The sequence below is a fragment of the Colletes gigas genome, unplaced genomic scaffold (assembly GCF_013123115.1).
Source record: "Colletes gigas isolate AHSC1104 unplaced genomic scaffold, ASM1312311v1 Colletes_gigas_Sc00038, whole genome shotgun sequence".
Taxonomy (NCBI): Eukaryota; Metazoa; Arthropoda; class Insecta; order Hymenoptera; family Colletidae; genus Colletes; species Colletes gigas.
Genome location: NW_025106667.1, coordinates 431,848 through 448,924, shown reverse-complemented (window position 1 = coordinate 448,924; position 17,077 = coordinate 431,848). Strand labels below are relative to the sequence as shown.

General features: G+C 34.2%; 2 protein-coding genes across 3 annotated transcripts; one reads left to right on the top strand and one right to left on the bottom strand.

Moving 5' to 3' along the window:
- Positions 1-1,720: 1,720 nt before the first annotated feature.
- On the bottom strand, positions 1,721-10,853 carry LOC122402614 (regulator of MON1-CCZ1 complex). Of its 2 annotated transcripts, none has more exons than XM_043405536.1 (11): positions 10,632-10,853; positions 10,243-10,548; positions 9,996-10,170; positions 9,747-9,906; positions 9,571-9,676; positions 9,336-9,489; positions 9,199-9,262; positions 8,852-9,071; positions 8,596-8,765; positions 8,245-8,520; positions 1,721-3,364 (listed from the first exon to the last, which is right to left on the bottom strand). In XM_043405536.1, exons 1-11 carry the CDS (start codon positions 10,749-10,751, stop codon positions 3,103-3,105), a joined length of 2,013 nt encoding a protein of 670 aa, XP_043261471.1. In that variant the 5' UTR covers positions 10,752-10,853; the 3' UTR covers positions 1,721-3,102. The 2 variants fall into 2 exon arrangements, with proteins under 2 accessions (XP_043261471.1, XP_043261472.1); XM_043405537.1 differs by having other exon boundaries at positions 9,199-9,244.
- A 3,619-nt stretch (positions 10,854-14,472) lies between these two features.
- On the top strand, positions 14,473-16,948 carry LOC122402678 (dynein regulatory complex subunit 3-like). Its single transcript, XM_043405667.1, has 10 exons — positions 14,473-14,476; positions 14,630-14,839; positions 14,911-15,194; positions 15,300-15,472; positions 15,550-15,707; positions 15,795-15,987; positions 16,080-16,287; positions 16,365-16,613; positions 16,667-16,743; positions 16,801-16,948. Exons 1-10 carry the CDS (start codon positions 14,473-14,475, stop codon positions 16,946-16,948), a joined length of 1,704 nt encoding a protein of 567 aa, XP_043261602.1.
- Positions 16,949-17,077: the final 129 nt, after the last annotated feature.

Here is a 17,077-nt window from a genome sequence, read left to right as displayed (position 1 = left end):
TCGATTACAAGCATTTTAGGTGAATAGACATATCCCCGAAATCCTACGCGCTTTCGAGAAAATAATTCTTTACCGAAAATCTAATGTGAGGCTTCCTTGCATGAGAAATCTTTAAAATGTCATAACTTCTGAACGTATTGAAGGATTTTAATGTTTGAAGCGGCAAATAACGCGTATTTTTGTGAAGAATATGTAGGCATTATAACAATAGTGAAAAAGTTGTTCCTTAATCCCGTAAAGTTAGAAAAACCCCATAAAAATGGTCCAATTTTCAAACGGTCATAACTCCTACAATAGTGAACATATTTCAATGAAAATTTTTTCTAAAGTAGAGCTCATCGGTGCCTATAAAAAAGTATTAGACATTTTTTCTGTAGAGCGTGAAACAAATTTATTAAAAATGAAAAACAATTTTTTAAGAAAAATCAACCAAGGGGTAGGTGTCTAAATTTTTCGACGAAAAAAAAATTTCAAATCGTTCTGAAAAAATTATTTCTAGCTAAGGGGGTCAATTACAATTATTTTTGGTGAATAGACATACCCCCGAAATCCTACACAGTTTCGAAAAAAAATTCAAATAAATATATCGCGCATAGCACTTTTTTTTCGTGACTTATTTTTGCTTTTCTTCTTGTACACACTGTTCTGCTCAACATAGAAATGTTTAAAACAATACAATATAGTTACCTATTAAAGAGAATACAAAAATTCAAAGTATGAGATGCTTTTTCACGCGAAAAACGTCGAAAAAATCGGTTTTTCATTTTTGCTACTACGGCGCACCCTACCAAAAAATCGGAAAAAATTCAGGGAGATAACCAATGACAATACGCATTTACAGTAATTATAGGAATCTAGTGTCTCGAAAGCTTCAATACGAAATCCGTATTTTTCTGTGTTTTTTTGCGTTTTCAATTTTTCACACCTAGGATTTGGAATCGAAAAATCTGAAAAAATTCATGGAGATAACCAATGACAATACGCATTTACAGTAATTATAGGAATCTAGTGTCTCGAAAGCTTCAATACGAAATCCGTATTTTTCTGTGTTTTTTTGCGTTTTCAATTTTTCACACCTAGGATTTGGAATCGAAAAATCTGAAAAAATTCATGGAGATAACCAATGACAATACGCATTTACAGTAATTATAGGAATCTAGTGTCTCGAAAGCTTCAATACGAAATCCGTATTTTTCTGTGTTTTTTTGCGTTTTCAATTTTTCACACCTAGGATTTGGAATCGAAAAATCTGAAAAAATTCATGGAGATAACCAATGACAATACGCATTTACAGTAATTATAGGAATCTAGTGTCTCGAAAGCTTCAATACGAAATCCGCATTTTTCTGTGTTTTTTTGCGTTTTCAATTTTTCACACCTAGGATTTGGAATCGAAAAATCTGAAAAAATTCATGGAGATAACCAATGACAATACGCATTTACAGTAATTATATAAATCTAGTGTCTCGAAAGCTTCAATACGAAATCCGTATTTTTCTATGTTTTTTTTGCGTTTTCAATTTTTCACACCTAGGATTTGAAATCGAAAAATCGTACAAAATTCTCAAACACGTATCTCGATAATCACAATGCACCAGATTTTTTTCATAATTTTTGTACTCGATTAAATAGGGGAAATAGGCAGAAATTCGTTGATCCGAATTTTCTCAATAACTACCCTTCCAAACAAGATAGAGGGTTAAAATTTGGCACAGAACGTTTTTTCTTGATGCTCTATCGATGGATCCATCGTATGTCACATTTGGTTCAAGGGCGCATTTGACCGCCTTATTCGGCTATACCCTTTTGCCCATGCCCATCATTTTGGAGAACACTGCATCATAGGATTAACTCTTCACTCCTTCCCAAGTGTTTTTAAAGTTCAGGCTCTTCCAACGTTACTTCTCTCTCGACACACAAACGATTATCGAAACTATTCATTTTTCTTGTCGTTTCGCGCAGCTTCGAGTAAGCTTTTGAACCAAATCAACGATCGTTTGTTCGATCTTGGTGAACATAAAGTGCAAAATCGATCGAATGTGTCTCGACGAATATCCTGTCCGTCCTCTTCTACGCGTTACGTCGTTGGTCCCATCAAGCGAATCGGAGTTTCATCGATCAAATCTTAGTATCGAGATTAATTACATTTTCTGAGCCAATAATATCCATGAAACGTTCGCATATCCGATAGGAAGTGTATTTCATGCATCTCCAGTTTGGTTATTCGAGCATACTCAGAAAAAAAGCTAAAATTATCGAAAAGAAACGTCTTATGTACTAAATTCCGATTCCGAGTCGCTAAAAATCCGAGTAACGACGATTGCCGCTAGGAGATATAATACATATACATACGCGTGCACATCATACACACACCAGACCAATTTTAATAAATATTTTGTGACTGTCTGTTTGTCTAAACTGTAAGCACCAAGTAATTATCTATACCCTGTAAGGATAGGACGATTTTTCATCGACTTGAAGAACGTACGTAAATTCATTCCTCTTGCTGAATAATTCGTAATGCGCTGAGAAGGGTAGAAGAAATACAAGAAAAACCAGAAAAACAAAAAAAAACATATTTTTATTACCGAAAACTGAATTCTTGTTTCTTCCTGTTTTAATCTAGCATACATATACTATTATCGTACGCGAATATATCGACGTGCCCGTTATTTGTTTGTATGCATGTATGTATAGTATCGTATTTCGTATCAACGTGTCACTGTGGCTACGTAATAATTCCAATCGCGAAATGGCTGCCGGTGCGCGACTACGGAAGCAAATTATACAAATAAATGCGCCGTTAAACGAATTATGGCTAGTTGCGGTCGATACCATGAAATTCCGTAAATTGTACACATAGATACAACCAATTATAAAAGAAATTGTGACCAATATCCTTCTTTGACGTATTCTGCGAATGGTAACGCGAGGAAGGAGCAAAGAAATTTCAAAAAACGACTAGCCAACGTCCCTGCTTCTTCTGTATTATAAATTTGAAATATATTATTGTTTGTTGTTTCCGTTGCTGTTATTATTGTTTCACATTTACAAGTAAACATCGCGCAACAAAATCAGGAAAAAGAACTTGTACGTAATATTTCACGAAGAGATCGTTGTAACGTTAGAATTTGTGTCCGAATTGCATCCATTGTCCGTTCCATGGAACAAATACTTGAAATGTTGAACGTAAGGCTGACAGTGTTCTCCTTTCGAGAAAGCTGTCGTGTTGTGTAATCGCACGTTGCGTTGTTCGAAAAATTTGAAAACCGAATGAAACAACGTCGCATCTTCGGTTGCCTTTGCTGCTTCTAAGAATTTTCGAGCGGAAACTTGATCTACCATTCCAACTGATCGGACATATCTGAAAGGGAAACATACGATACGGATGTGTGACATGATAATTCCTGTCATTCTTCTAAATAAAGTATCCCCTCTGAAGTGTTACATTTACTAACCTCTTAATTAAAGGAATCACAGATTATTTACAGATTATTTACACAAAAATTCAGACCTTTTTAGGTTATGACGAGTACGAGGACTATCATAAGTTGCGAAAAAGGAACCAAGAAAAAAATTTTATTGCTAAAAAAATAATGCAAAACTGTTTCAGTGAATCTTCACAAGTTTAACAAAGGGTATAGCCGAATAAGGGGGTCAAATGTGCCCTTGAACCAAATGTGACATACGATGGATCCATCGATAGAGCATCAAGAAAAAACGTTCTGTGCCAAATTTTAACCCTCTATCTTGTTTGGAAGGGTAGTTATTGAGAAAATTCGGATCAACGAACTTCTGCCTATTTCCCCGATTTAATCGAGTACAAAAATTATGAAAAAAATCTGGTGCATTGTGGTTATTGAGATACGTGTTTGAGAATTTTTTCCGATTTTTCGATTCCAAATGTTAGGTGTGAAAAATTGAAAACGCAAAAAAAATATAGAAAAATACGGATTTCGTATTGAAGCTTTCGAGACACTAGATTCCTATAATTACTGTAAATGCGTATTGTAATTGGTTATCACCCTGAATTTTTTCCGATTTTTCGATTACAAATCCTGGATGTGAAAAATTGAAAACGCAAAAAAATACAGAAAAATACGGATTTCGTATTGAAGCTTTCGAAACACCAGATTCCTATTGTTGGAAATGCGGCCAATGTCGGCATTGTTGGCGCGCCTGTAGCCGGTAATGGCGAGGGGTTTCCCCGTTTAACGAGGGCACCACGTAGTCGATCGATGAGGGCGCCACCATAACGCAAGCGGATGCGCCACCTTGATTTTGGGAGTTCGTCTTGCGACGCGTAAGAGAATGCATCGAAATACAGTTTTACTTTTCCCGGCCATGTGGCGGCGTGTAGTATTTCATAACTTCTAATACCTATAATTACTGTAAATGCGTATTGTCATTGGTTATCTCCATGAATTGTTTCAGATTTTTTGGTAGGGTGCGCCGTAGTAGCAAAAATGAAAAACCGATTTTTTCGACGTTTTTCGCGTGAAAAAGCATCTTATACTTTGAATTTTTGTATTCTCTTTAATAGATAACTATATTGTATGGTTTTAAACATTTCTATGTTGAGCAGGACAGTGTATACAAGAAGAAAAGCAAAAATAAGTCACGAAAAAAAAAGTGCTATGCGCGATATATTTATTTGAATTTTTTTTCGAAACTGTGTAGGATTTTGGGGGTATGTCTATTCACCAAAAATAATTGTAATTGACCCCCTTAGCTAGAAATAATTTTTTCAGAACGATTTGAAATTTTTTTTTCGTCGAAAAATTTAGACACCTACCCCTTGGTTGATTTTTCTTAAAAAATTGTTTTCCATTTTTAATAAATTTGTTTCACGCTCTACAGAAAAAATGTCTAATACTTTTTTATAGGCACCGATGAGCTCTACTTTAGAAAAAATTTTCATTGAAATATGTTCACTATTGTAGGAGTTATGGCCGTTTGAAAATTGGACAATTTTTATGGGGTTTTTCTAACTTTACGGGATTAAGGAACAACTTTTTCACTATTGTTATAATGCCTACATATTCTTCATCAAAATACGCGTTATTTGCCGCTTCAAACATTAAAATCCTTCAATACGTTCAGATGTTATGACATTTTAAAGATTCGCATGCAAGGAAGCCTCACATTAGATTTTCGGTAAAGAATTATTTTCTCGAAAGCGCGTAGGATTTCGGGGATATGTCTATTCACCTAAAATGCTTGTAATCGATCCTTGTAACTAAATATAATTTTTTTAGTATGATTGGAAATTGTTTAATTTCGTCCAAAAATTTCAGTACCTACTGCAAGAAGATTCTTCAATAAAAAGAATATGAGCGTATATTTTAGATGAAAATATTTTTTAAATATTAATAAACAAATAGTTTTTCACTGTCGTTTGGTTAGACATTGAAAAAAAAACAAAATTAATATAATAAAAAAAATGTACTTTAGCAGGGCGCGAATGCGCGTCAAAAAGTTTGCAGCAGTCTCAAACTCAAGCATCTTACTTACTGCACCATCGTAGCTCTTGAAAATACCGTTGATACTTCTCAATATATCGCGCATAGTACTTTTTTTTCGTGACTTATTTTTGCTTTTCTTCTTGTATACACTGTTCTGCTCAACATAGAAATGTTTAAAACCATACAATATAGTTATCTACTAAAGAGAATACAATAATTCAAAGCATAAGATGCTTTTTCACGCGAAAAACGACGAAAAAATCGGTTTTTCATTTTTCCTACTACGGCGCACCCTACCAAAAAATCTGAAAAAATTCAGGGAGATAACCAATGACAATACGCATTTACAGTAATTATATAAATCTAGTGTCTCGAAAGCTTCAATACGAAATCCGTATTTTTCTGTGTTTTTTTGCGTTTTCAATTTTTCACACCTAGGATTTGGAATCGAAAAATCGGAAAAAATTCAGGGAGATAACCAATGACAATACGCATTTACAGTAATTATATAAATCTAGTGTCTCGAAAGCTTCAATACGAAATCCGTATTTTTCTGTGTTTTTTTGCGTTTTCAATTTTTCACACCTAGGATTTGGAATCGAAAAATCGGAAAAAATTCAGGGAGATAACCAATGACAATACGTATTTACAGTAATTATATAAATCTAGTGTCTCGAAAGCTTCAATACGAAATCCGTATTTTTCTATGTTTTTTTTGCGTTTTCAATTTTTCACACCTAGGATTTGGAATCGAAAAATCGGAAAAAATTCAGGGAGATAACCAATGACAATACGCATTTACAGTAATTATATAAATCTAGTGTCTCGAAAGCTTCAATACGAAATCCGTATTTTTCTATGTTTTTTTTTGCGTTTTCAATTTTTCACACCTAGGATTTGGAATCGAAAAATCGGAAAAAATTCAGGGAGATAACCAATGACAATACGCATTTACAGTAATTATATAAATCTAGTGTCTCGAAAGCTTCAATACGAAATCCGTATTTTTCTGTGTTTTTTTTGCGTTTTCAATTTTTCACACCTAGGATTTGGAATCGAAAAATCGGAAAAAATTCAGGGAGATAACCAATGACAATACGCATTTACAGTAATTATAGAAATCTAGTGTCTCGAAAGCTTCAATACGAAATCCGTATTTTTCTGTGTTTTTTTGCGTTTTCAATTTTTCACACCTAGGATTTGGAATCGAAAAATCGGAAAAAATTCAGGGAGATAACCAATGACAATACGCATTTACAGTAATTATATAAATCTAGTGTCTCGAAAGCTTCAATACGAAATCCGTATTTTTCTGTGTTTTTTTTGCGTTTTCAATTTTTCACACCTAGGATTTGGAATCGAAAAATCGGAAAAAATTCAGGGAGATAACCAATGACAATACGCATTTACAGTAATTATAGAAATCTAGTGTCTCGAAAGCTTCAATACGAAATCCGTATTTTTCTGTGTTTTTTTGCGTTTTCAATTTTTCACACCTAGGATTTGGAATCGAAAAATCGGAAAAAATTCAGGGAGATAACCAATGACAATACGTATTTACAGTAATTATAGAAATCTAGTGTCTCGAAAGCTTCAATACGAAATCCGTATTTTTCTATGTTTTTTTTGCGTTTTCAATTTTTCACACCTAGGATTTGGAATCGAAAAATCGGAAAAAATTCAGGGAGATAACCAATGACAATACGCATTTACAGTAATTATATAAATCTAGTGTCTCGAAAGCTTCAATACGAAATCCGTATTTTTCTGTGTTTTTTTTTGCGTTTTCAATTTTTCACACCTAGGATTTGGAATCGAAAAATCGGAAAAAATTCAGGGAGATAACCAATGACAATACGCATTTACAGTAATTATAGAAATCTAGTGTCTCGAAAGCTTCAATACGAAATCCGTATTTTTCTGTGTTTTTTTGCGTTTTCAATTTTTCACACCTAGGATTTGGAATCGAAAAATCGGAAAAAATTCAGGGAGATAACCAATGACAATACGCATTTACAGTAATTATATAAATCTAGTGTCTCGAAAGCTTCAATACGAAATCCGTATTTTTCTGTGTTTTTTTTGCGTTTTCAATTTTTCACACCTAGGATTTGGAATCGAAAAATCGGAAAAAATTCAGGGAGATAACCAATGACAATACGCATTTACAGTAATTATAGAAATCTAGTGTCTCGAAAGCTTCAATACGAAATCCGTATTTTTCTGTGTTTTTTTGCGTTTTCAATTTTTCACACCTAGGATTTGGAATCGAAAAATCGGAAAAAATTCAGGGAGATAACCAATGACAATACGTATTTACAGTAATTATAGAAATCTAGTGTCTCGAAAGCTTCAATACGAAATCCGTATTTTTCTATGTTTTTTTTGCGTTTTCAATTTTTCACACCTAGGATTTGGAATCGAAAAATCGGAAAAAATTCTCAAACACGTATCTCGATAACCACAATGCACCAGATTTTTTTCATAATTTTTGTACTCGATTATATAGGGGAAATGGGCAGAAATTCGTTAATCCGAATTTTCTCAATAACTACCCTTCCAAACAAGATAGAGGGTTAAAATTTGGCACAGAACGTTTTTTCTTGATGCTCTATCGATGGATCCATCGTATGTCACATTTGGTTCAAGGGCACATTTGACCCACTTATTCGGCTATACCCTTAGAAGATAGTTTTTGGCACTTCAAAGGAGACATGCTGTATACAGTGGTGGAGAAATTCGGACACCATTTTCCATGCACGCGTGTAACGGAACTTACCGCAACGCTGGCAGAATATGACCCTTCGAGAGGAGGACTTCGATTATTTCTTCGTGAGCATTCCCTAATCGTTTCAGCATATCCAAAGCAAGCTGATGGGCAGCTGGATACAGATTCTCCAAAGAAAGTAACAGACACGCTAGAGGTTTCGAATCGGCGACCACATGATATTGCAGTAACTGATGAAGCTGGTAATACGCTTTACGTTGCACCAATGTCGTGATGATTAACTCGTGCAAATAATGTTGCACAGGTATTCCATGTTCCGCCAATGATCTAAAACGAACGTTAAAGCACGAAACTGAATGTTACTTTCATCCAATACGGGTAAAATCTCGGATCGATAAATACCTGATATATTCGAGGAGAACCCATACGATCATTTTCGGTTCGATTGTATTCTCGGAAAATTTCGATAGTATATGACTATACGTGTCGCTTTGATCGAGCAAGAGCTTATACTTGTAATTTTCTACCACGGTGCCAACGTTTTTCACATTACTTTGTAATGGGGTACCCATCTGAGCGAAATAAAATAAATAACATAGGCACAAGTTACAAGGTAACAACACGGCAAAATCAACAAACACAAAAATAAACACGTCACCTGACTTTGTATTTCGCTCTCCAAGTAACTTCTGTACACAGAATTAATCTTGTTGAATATGGTTGGCATGTCCATTAAACTAACAGGTAGCTGCATCATGAAATTTTGCAGCACCTGTATTAAAACTTGTTTCGCATTTGTTCGCTGTATCAAAAATTCGACCAACAACACTTTGTCCGTGATAAGCTTTATCAATGCTTCCAACTTCAGTTCAACATACCTGATCGACAAACGTAATCGGATAAGTTTACAGCGTTCCTGTTTTTATTTCATTTTCCCCTTTCTTCTCTTTCAATTATAGTACCTTACACTGTCGCAAGATATGGTATTTTAGTAGACCTACCTACCATAGGCAACCCAACTTGACATCTATAACAATGTTTGGCTGAAAAACTACCCAATTTGGTGAATCTGTAAAACATTGAGGAAAAGCTTGCACGAACGTACGAAATGTTCAACAGAGATATCGATCACTTAAGGATACATAATTGACAAGGCTGATACGTGTGCTCCGATAATGTCGCGCCCGGAACTTTCAAATTATACGGTTTTATCGATTTTGCCGGTACCACGCTGGTATGGTGCATCACAGTGCCATCGCTCACGCCTTGTAACATAATATCGAAAACCATTGAAGTCTGAAACATTATTCGGTTTAAAATAATGGGTGGTTCGAACTGGCGATTTTACAGTTTCAAAACTCTCTGTTGTTTACTCACTTTCGAAGCTTGATGATGAACGATAATTAGATTATCTACAACATTAATAGCGAATCTACCACTGACGTCGAGTTTCAGAATATGACTTCTTTTGATAGTTGTCATCCTATTTAAAGAGTATATGAAAAGATATTCGGGAGTATTGAATCGGTTAATACTGCAAGGGATATACATACTTATAAACAGTATATACATATACAGAAGTGGTCCCTGTTGAACGACTAGCGCCCGGCTGATGACGCAATAAAATAATACAGGGTGTTCCGTACAGAACAGTCAAAGCTACATCTCTTTCGGAAACCGCCAATTTGCCTGGTTTCGTCGTACCAGGTTCCACTGAAGCAATTTTATCATGATGCAACGTATACTTTCCCAGTACGTTGACGATTGCTAATAACTAGTATGCTGAACTTTTTACATCTTACTTTCAAATTTCGTTAACTTATGAAGATTCCCTGGTGTTATATGTAACGACTGCATTTGATTTCCTGCTGTACCAGATGATAACAGTACCAACTGACTTTGTGGACAATACACAAACCAATTTACACCCAAACTTAAACATTTTATAGCTCTGACGCTTCGTTTCTCTGGATTCACCTAAAATAATCAAGCAGTGACTATACATAGCCATGAAAATCAAGCCATAAACGTAATAGTTTATGTTCGTACTTGGAACAACTCGACTCCATAATCTGTAACAAACAGTATTTCATTTCCATGCGTCCAAACAAATCCCAATATAGTGGCGTTTTTTCCTTTACACGGTTGCGAATATTCTATGTTATCCAATCCAACGACAGGTGAATAATTAACAAATTCGACAGAAATATTCGTACGTTGTATTGCGAGTACATTCATATCGGGTGAAAATTTGATGGAAATAACTGGACCCTTGTCTTCCATTTGAAAATTTATACTTTGATTCGGTCCTTTAACTAATACACCTGCAACACCTGCCGAGCGAACAGCAAATACCTAAATGCATTCAATTGTTAGTCTTTTTCCGATCATTAAATCTACAGATCAAATATAAAGTGTGCGCGAATGAATGACCTAACCTGTTGTTTCGAGTCGTCGAAAAAGACATTGGTAAGACAGCTGACCGACTCGAACTTGATCGGGTCGGAGGATAATTCCAAATAATAGTCATCCTTTTCGTCTTCACTAGCAGTTGCCATGTCTCGCCGTTAATCACGTTCAGTCTTTACTAGTTATTAAATATTATCGAATACTTCATAGATTTCCATAAACAGATTCAGCTATCTTTGACGGACAATGTTGACAAGCAGTGATGCCAGAAAAGCACCGTCGGGTGCACACTCACACATGCCAGATACGCGTACGTGAGCTCGTGGAGTTTCGGAAAGACGACAAAGGCAAACTGACGCATGCCCTCTTTCTCGATTCTCCGAAGCTGCCCGAAGTAACTTCGGTTCGCCTCGTGGGAGTCGAGAGAGAAAGGCTCACATTTGCCTTCTCGCTCTAAACAACTGAAATCCGACCTCCCGTCAACGGCATACGATTTGGATTCTCGACTGCCCAGGCATTTTTACTTTCCGACCTATGTAGGCGCAGATAAGCAAAGTACCCATAATGAAAAAAAACACCTCGTAAATAAAAAATAGGTAATTATATATATTACATGGTCCCACTCTTCTATGGCATTATTACCAATGCTAAAAATTGTAAGATTGCATAGACTATCTATGCCTTCTATTTTGCTAATTTCATTATTATATAAGAGCAATATTTCCAACTTTATCAAATTGTTTAAATTCTCCATTATTTTAATATGATTAAAAGAAAGATCTAATTCTCTTAAATGAACAAGGGTATCTAGATTTTCTATTGTTTCTATTATGTTATTAGATAACTTTAATTTAATAAGATTTGGCATCACCCAAAGATGATCAATTTTTAAAATATCTAAAACGAGAAATGTAAACTAGTAGATTTAGTAATGTGAACTCAATTATATAATTATTCGTATTACATACTAAGAAATTCAATTCGAATTTCCTTTGTTTCGTTCAAATCAATTCCATCCTCGAAAAAAAGTTTCCCAGCTTCTCCCTTTGGTCCTTGATCGATTACCAAATTTACAAGCATATTTTGATTTATTGTACGGGGTTGCACAAATTCTTGAAGTATAGTAGGAACATCTTCAGGAAAGAGCATTTTTAAATATTTTCTGTAACTCACATACGCTAAATCGATCAAAATATTAACTAATTTACGGAACTTTACATCGCAAACGAGGTATACAATTTTTACACGTTTGATTAGTTGCCGCGCAACGAGTTTGTTAATTCCTGTCACATCAGAGATGCCAGAAAAGCACCCTCGGGTGCCCTACTCACACATGCCAGATACGCGTACGTGAGCTCGTGGAGTTTCGGAAAGACGACAAAGGCAAACTGACGCATGCCCTCTTTCTCGATTCTCCGAAGCTGCCCGAAGTAACTTCGGTTCGCCTCGTGGGAGTCGAGAGAGAAAGGCTCACATTTGCCTTCTCGCTCTTAACAACTGAAATCCGACCTCCCGTCAACGGCATACGATTTGGATTCTCGACTGCCCAGGCATTTTTACTTTCCGACCTATGTAGGCGCAGATAAGCAAAGTACCCATAATGAAAAAAAAATTTTGTAAACTTTATTTTACGGAAATACACGTTTTAAGATCCCCTGATCATATTTTAATTATTGAAAAAAAAGAAATTTTTTTTATTAGTCCCATGTATGAGCGCACATATGTATATTATTAATACGATTTTTGAAAAATCAAAATACTTTAAGATTGAAAATTAATAAATTAAAATGAGATTCCACTCTTTACCAGTATTGTGCACGCTGTGGCATTTTTCAATAAGAAGAGTTCTTACTTTTGTAACATAAACAAAACAGTAGAATTAATAATAGCAGAAATTAATTAATAATGATTTTCCTCGATTGTTTTGAGATAACCGTATCAATCTGTTATGACGAACTAAATAGAATTAACTGGAAACAAAAGAAAGGTGATCCCGTTTGCCAGTTTAATACAAAGTATGGGTTGGATCTTAAATTTTAAAAGGACATAGTCGAATATTTTTAAAGGTACAAAACATAGCGTTTCATTTTAGAACAGTAACATGAGTTAGCAGGCAATGTCATAAAACTGTTTTACCCAGTTATATCCCTTTGTACCTGAAGCACAGACGAGGTGTAGGAGTCATATACGTCGTCTGTGGTGAAAGCAAAGAAACATATGAATAGATCTTTCACCTTATGGACTTTCGCGGCCGAATCTGACTGCCACACCGACCTGAAAATTCGGAGGTGATTTTAGCGGCCTCTTCTCATGGATGGCGGTCAGTTGAGAAACTAGGCACTGAATTAGGATTGATGGGCAGCCAGCTGTAGTGTGTGCGTAAATACATGTGAGTTGACTATGGGAGGGATTGAAAAAGACAGTGCAGTATTATCAGACGGCAGACCCGTGCCCAAAGGGAGCTGCACCACCGCATACACACACTAATGCCAACCACCTTGTATATGAGTTCTGGCGTTTCGTATAGCTTCGTGGATTCGAGAAAGGCGGCGAATGTGAGTCTATCCTTCTTGCTCTCAACACAGCTGAAATTCGATCACGCATAATCTCGAGCCGAGATTTTCGACTGCCCAGGCATTTTTTACTTTCCGACCTATGTAGGCGTATATAAGCAAAAACCATAATGAAACAAAAATTTCAAAAATTTTTTACAAAAAGAACCATCCAGATTCATGTACTTTGTACATTGAAAATAACATATGTTAAATGTAATTGGTTAAATTCAACTTAAAAAAAAAAATATTCGAAGGTCAGACAAAAATATAATGTCACATTTAGTGTACGATTAAAATATGATTGAAAAAATAAAAAAATAGGATTTGTTTTTGCAGGGTTCGAGAACCTGCAGAGCAGAAGAAGCTCGGAACTTGCAGGCAAACACCTTATCATTCACGCCACGCTGATTAGTGGTGAACATAGTTCTATTTCTGAAGATAAGTACCTGTAATAACTTTAATAATATCTCAAAGTAAAACCTAACCCAAAATCGGGTACCATTCCATCCAACTTTTCCTCGTTAGAACCGAGTTTTCAATTTGTCTTAGCGAAAATCGCAATCACATTTTGCACATTATTCTAAAACATTTGTGGTATTCGTTTTCAATGCGATTTAAGTAAGCATGTAATGTATAAGATTTCATTTAATTTTTTCTTTTCTAGAGAAGATAGAGAAAAAGTTTATATAATTTTATTTACATAAAATTTAATTCGTCCTAAGATTTATATGAAACATTTAAAAGATTTTTTATACATTATGCCTATATATCGGAACAACTATGAAACAAGAGGTACAATCATTATTATCCATGGACTGATTATAGTCAAAGTCTAACCGGACTTTGAAATGAGAATATAAAACTTAAATGTAAAGTTTCATTTAAATTCATTCAGCTATCTATACTCAATCGTATTAATAATATACATATGTGCGCTCATACATGGGACTAATAAAAAAAATTTCTTTTTTTTCAATAATTAAAATATGATCAGGGGGTCTTAAAACGTGTATTTCCGTAAAATAAATTTTACAAAATTTTTTTTTCATTATGGGTACTTTGCTTATGTGCGCCTACATAGGTCGAAAAGTAAAAATGCCTGGGCAGTCGAGAATCCAAATCGTATGCCGTTGACCGGGAGGTCGGATTTCAGTTGTTAAGAGCGAGAAGGCAAATGTGAGCCTTTCTCTCTCGACTCCCACGAAGCGGTCCGAAGTTACTTCGGGCAGCTTCGGAGAATCGAGAAAGAGGGCATGCGTCAGTTTGCCTTTGTCGTCTTTCCGAAACTCCACGAGCTCACGTACGCGTATCTGGCATGTGTGAGTAGGGCACCCGAGGGTGCTTTTCTGGCATCTCTGATGTGACAGGAATTAACAAACTCGTTGCGCGGCAACTAATCAAACGTGTAAAAATTGTATACCTCGTTTGCGATGTAAAGTTCCGTAAATTAGTTAATATTTTGATCGATTTAGCGTATGTGAGTTACAGAAAATATTTAAAAATGCTCTTTCCTGAAGATGTTCCTACTATACTTCAAGAATTTGTGCAACCCCGTACAATAAATCAAAATATGCTTGTAAATTTGGTAATCGATCAAGGACCAAAGGGAGAAGCTGGGAAACTTTTTTTCGAGGATGGAATTGATTTGAACGAAACAAAGGAAATTCGAATTGAATTTCTTAGTATGTAATACGAATAATTATATAATTGAGTTCACATTACTAAATCTACTAGTTTACATTTCTCGTTTTAGATATTTTAAAAATTGATCATCTTTGGGTGATGCCAAATCTTATTAAATTAAAGTTATCTAATAACATAATAGAAACAATAGAAAATCTAGATACCCTTGTTCATTTAAGAGAATTAGATCTTTCTTTTAATCATATTAAAATAATGGAGAATTTAAACAATTTGATAAAGTTGGAAATATTGCTCTTATATAATAATGAAATTAGCAAAATAGAAGGCATAGATAGTCTATGCAATCTTACAATTTTTAGCATTGGTAATAATGCCATAGAAGAGTGGGACCATGTAATATATATAATTACCTATTTTTTATTTACGAGGTGTGGCTATTAAATAACACCTCGTATAATTAAATCTGCACATATACGTATATATTTGAAATTATTTTAGGTATTATATTTAAGAAAATTCAGTAGGCTACGAAGTTTAAACATGAATGGAAATCCATGTACTAAGGAAAATGGATACTTGGATTATGTATTTGCATTTATACCTCAATTAACTTATTATCAATATAAAATAATAACCAACGAAGAACGAAAAACAGCTATAGAAAAGCATTAGTAATTATAAAATTATAAATAATGTATGTACAAACAATCTCTATATATTTTTTCAAGTGTATTGGTTTCTTATTTAGTCGCGCCTTAAATATTCTGGAAGAAACGGAAGCTAAAGAAAAAGAAAAATTAAATGCTCAGGAAGAATACGAAGAAAAATTAGCTTTTCTTACTAGTGCATATATGGAATATCTTGATGAAGATTACCTTTTTGAACAAATGTTCGCAGACGATGAAGGTTTATAAGTTTTATTTTCATCCGTTAAAATTACAGTGCAGGTAGAAAAAATATAACGTAATTTAATCACATCGATTTTATATTTAGAGGGAATAAAGTTATCTATGGTAAACGAAGAAACACAAAATGCTTATAAGGAATATAAAGAATGTTTTTCATTAATATGCCAAGAGTTTTGTGAAATAGGTTTAAAAGAACATGAAAAACGAACGAACGAAATAAATTTGTTCAAGAATGCTGTTAACGAAGGTAAACAGGCTTCGCTGAATCAAGGCAGGAAGTAAGTAATATAATATGTAATGTATATAAAAAGTAATACTTACAATTTCATTAACACATTGGTACTGATTTTTTTGCCATTTTTTATCACAGTATTGTAAATGACATATTGCAAAAAAAGACTGAAATTTTAACGAGCGTTAAAAATTTGCTACAAAAATTAGTCGGTGACGTAAGTAATGCAGTGCTTGAAGAAATAACTCAAAAAGTACAACAATTTTCCGACGATTTTAACGATATGATAACCGATGGTTGGACAAACCTAATGTCCCTTGAAATGGAGCTACACGAACAGTTAGAAGTATGTTTTAAAACAGGAAATTGTGTACAAAAAAAGTTAATAAATTAAAATATTAATGAGTAATATGTGTGACGAAGGATATAAATGAAGTATTCCGATTTAATATTTCTGACATGGTGGATTCCTTTTTAACAAACATACGGGGATATTTCTCACAATTACGAAATCGCGAAGCAGAATATAATGACACTATTAATGGATTAATTTTGTATTATCTCAGTGGTTTTGGAGATGATTCAAAAGTACCAAAACATCTGATAAATTTATGTGGCGATAAAGATACTTTAACTGTAAGTCTTGCTAACTCCCATGAAAAACATTTACAAGTAAGTATATATAATTTTTCAATTTTCCAAGTAATTAATGAAATTAATTACAGGTAATAGATGCTCGAGAAGATAAAATGTTAAATCGATTAAAGAATTGGCTCGAAGAATATACAGAACAATTTGCAAAGTAAGTTATTTAAACTATCATATTAAGTTCGGTATAAAAATCAATTTAATTTTATAGAGAGGAGAATGAACGAAACAATGAGCAAATATTAGAAATATCACATTTTGCGGATTCACAGCAGAAGGAATTTTCTTCGTTAGAACTACTGCAACAATTAAATTTAAATATTCATGATTCGGAGATCATTCAAGCTTTGGACAATTAAAATTTTATAGAATTTATTGATACAAATAATATAAAAGTGAGTATTTTAACAGTTACATTTATGTATTGTTTATCGAATAACTATAATATAAAATATTATAATTTTTAAACATGCGTATAAAAATATTAA

Excerpts from the sequence above, each read along its gene's own strand:
- LOC122402614 (XM_043405536.1), bottom strand. The coding sequence starts at position 10,751 with ATGGCAACTGCTAGTGAAGACGAAAAGGATGACTATTATTTGGAATTA. Across the intron at positions 9,677-9,746 it reads TATGTATATACTGTTTATAA|GATGACAACTATCAAAAGAA; the intron begins GTATGTATATCC and ends CTCTTTAAATAG. Across the intron at positions 8,766-8,851 it reads AGAGCGAAATACAAAGTCAG|ATGGGTACCCCATTACAAAG; the intron begins GTGACGTGTTTA and ends TATTTCGCTCAG.
- LOC122402678 (XM_043405667.1), top strand. Across the intron at positions 15,988-16,079 it reads TCGCTGAATCAAGGCAGGAA|TATTGTAAATGACATATTGC; the intron begins GTAAGTAATATA and ends TTTTTATCACAG. Across the intron at positions 16,614-16,666 it reads CCCATGAAAAACATTTACAA|GTAATAGATGCTCGAGAAGA; the intron begins GTAAGTATATAT and ends AATTAATTACAG.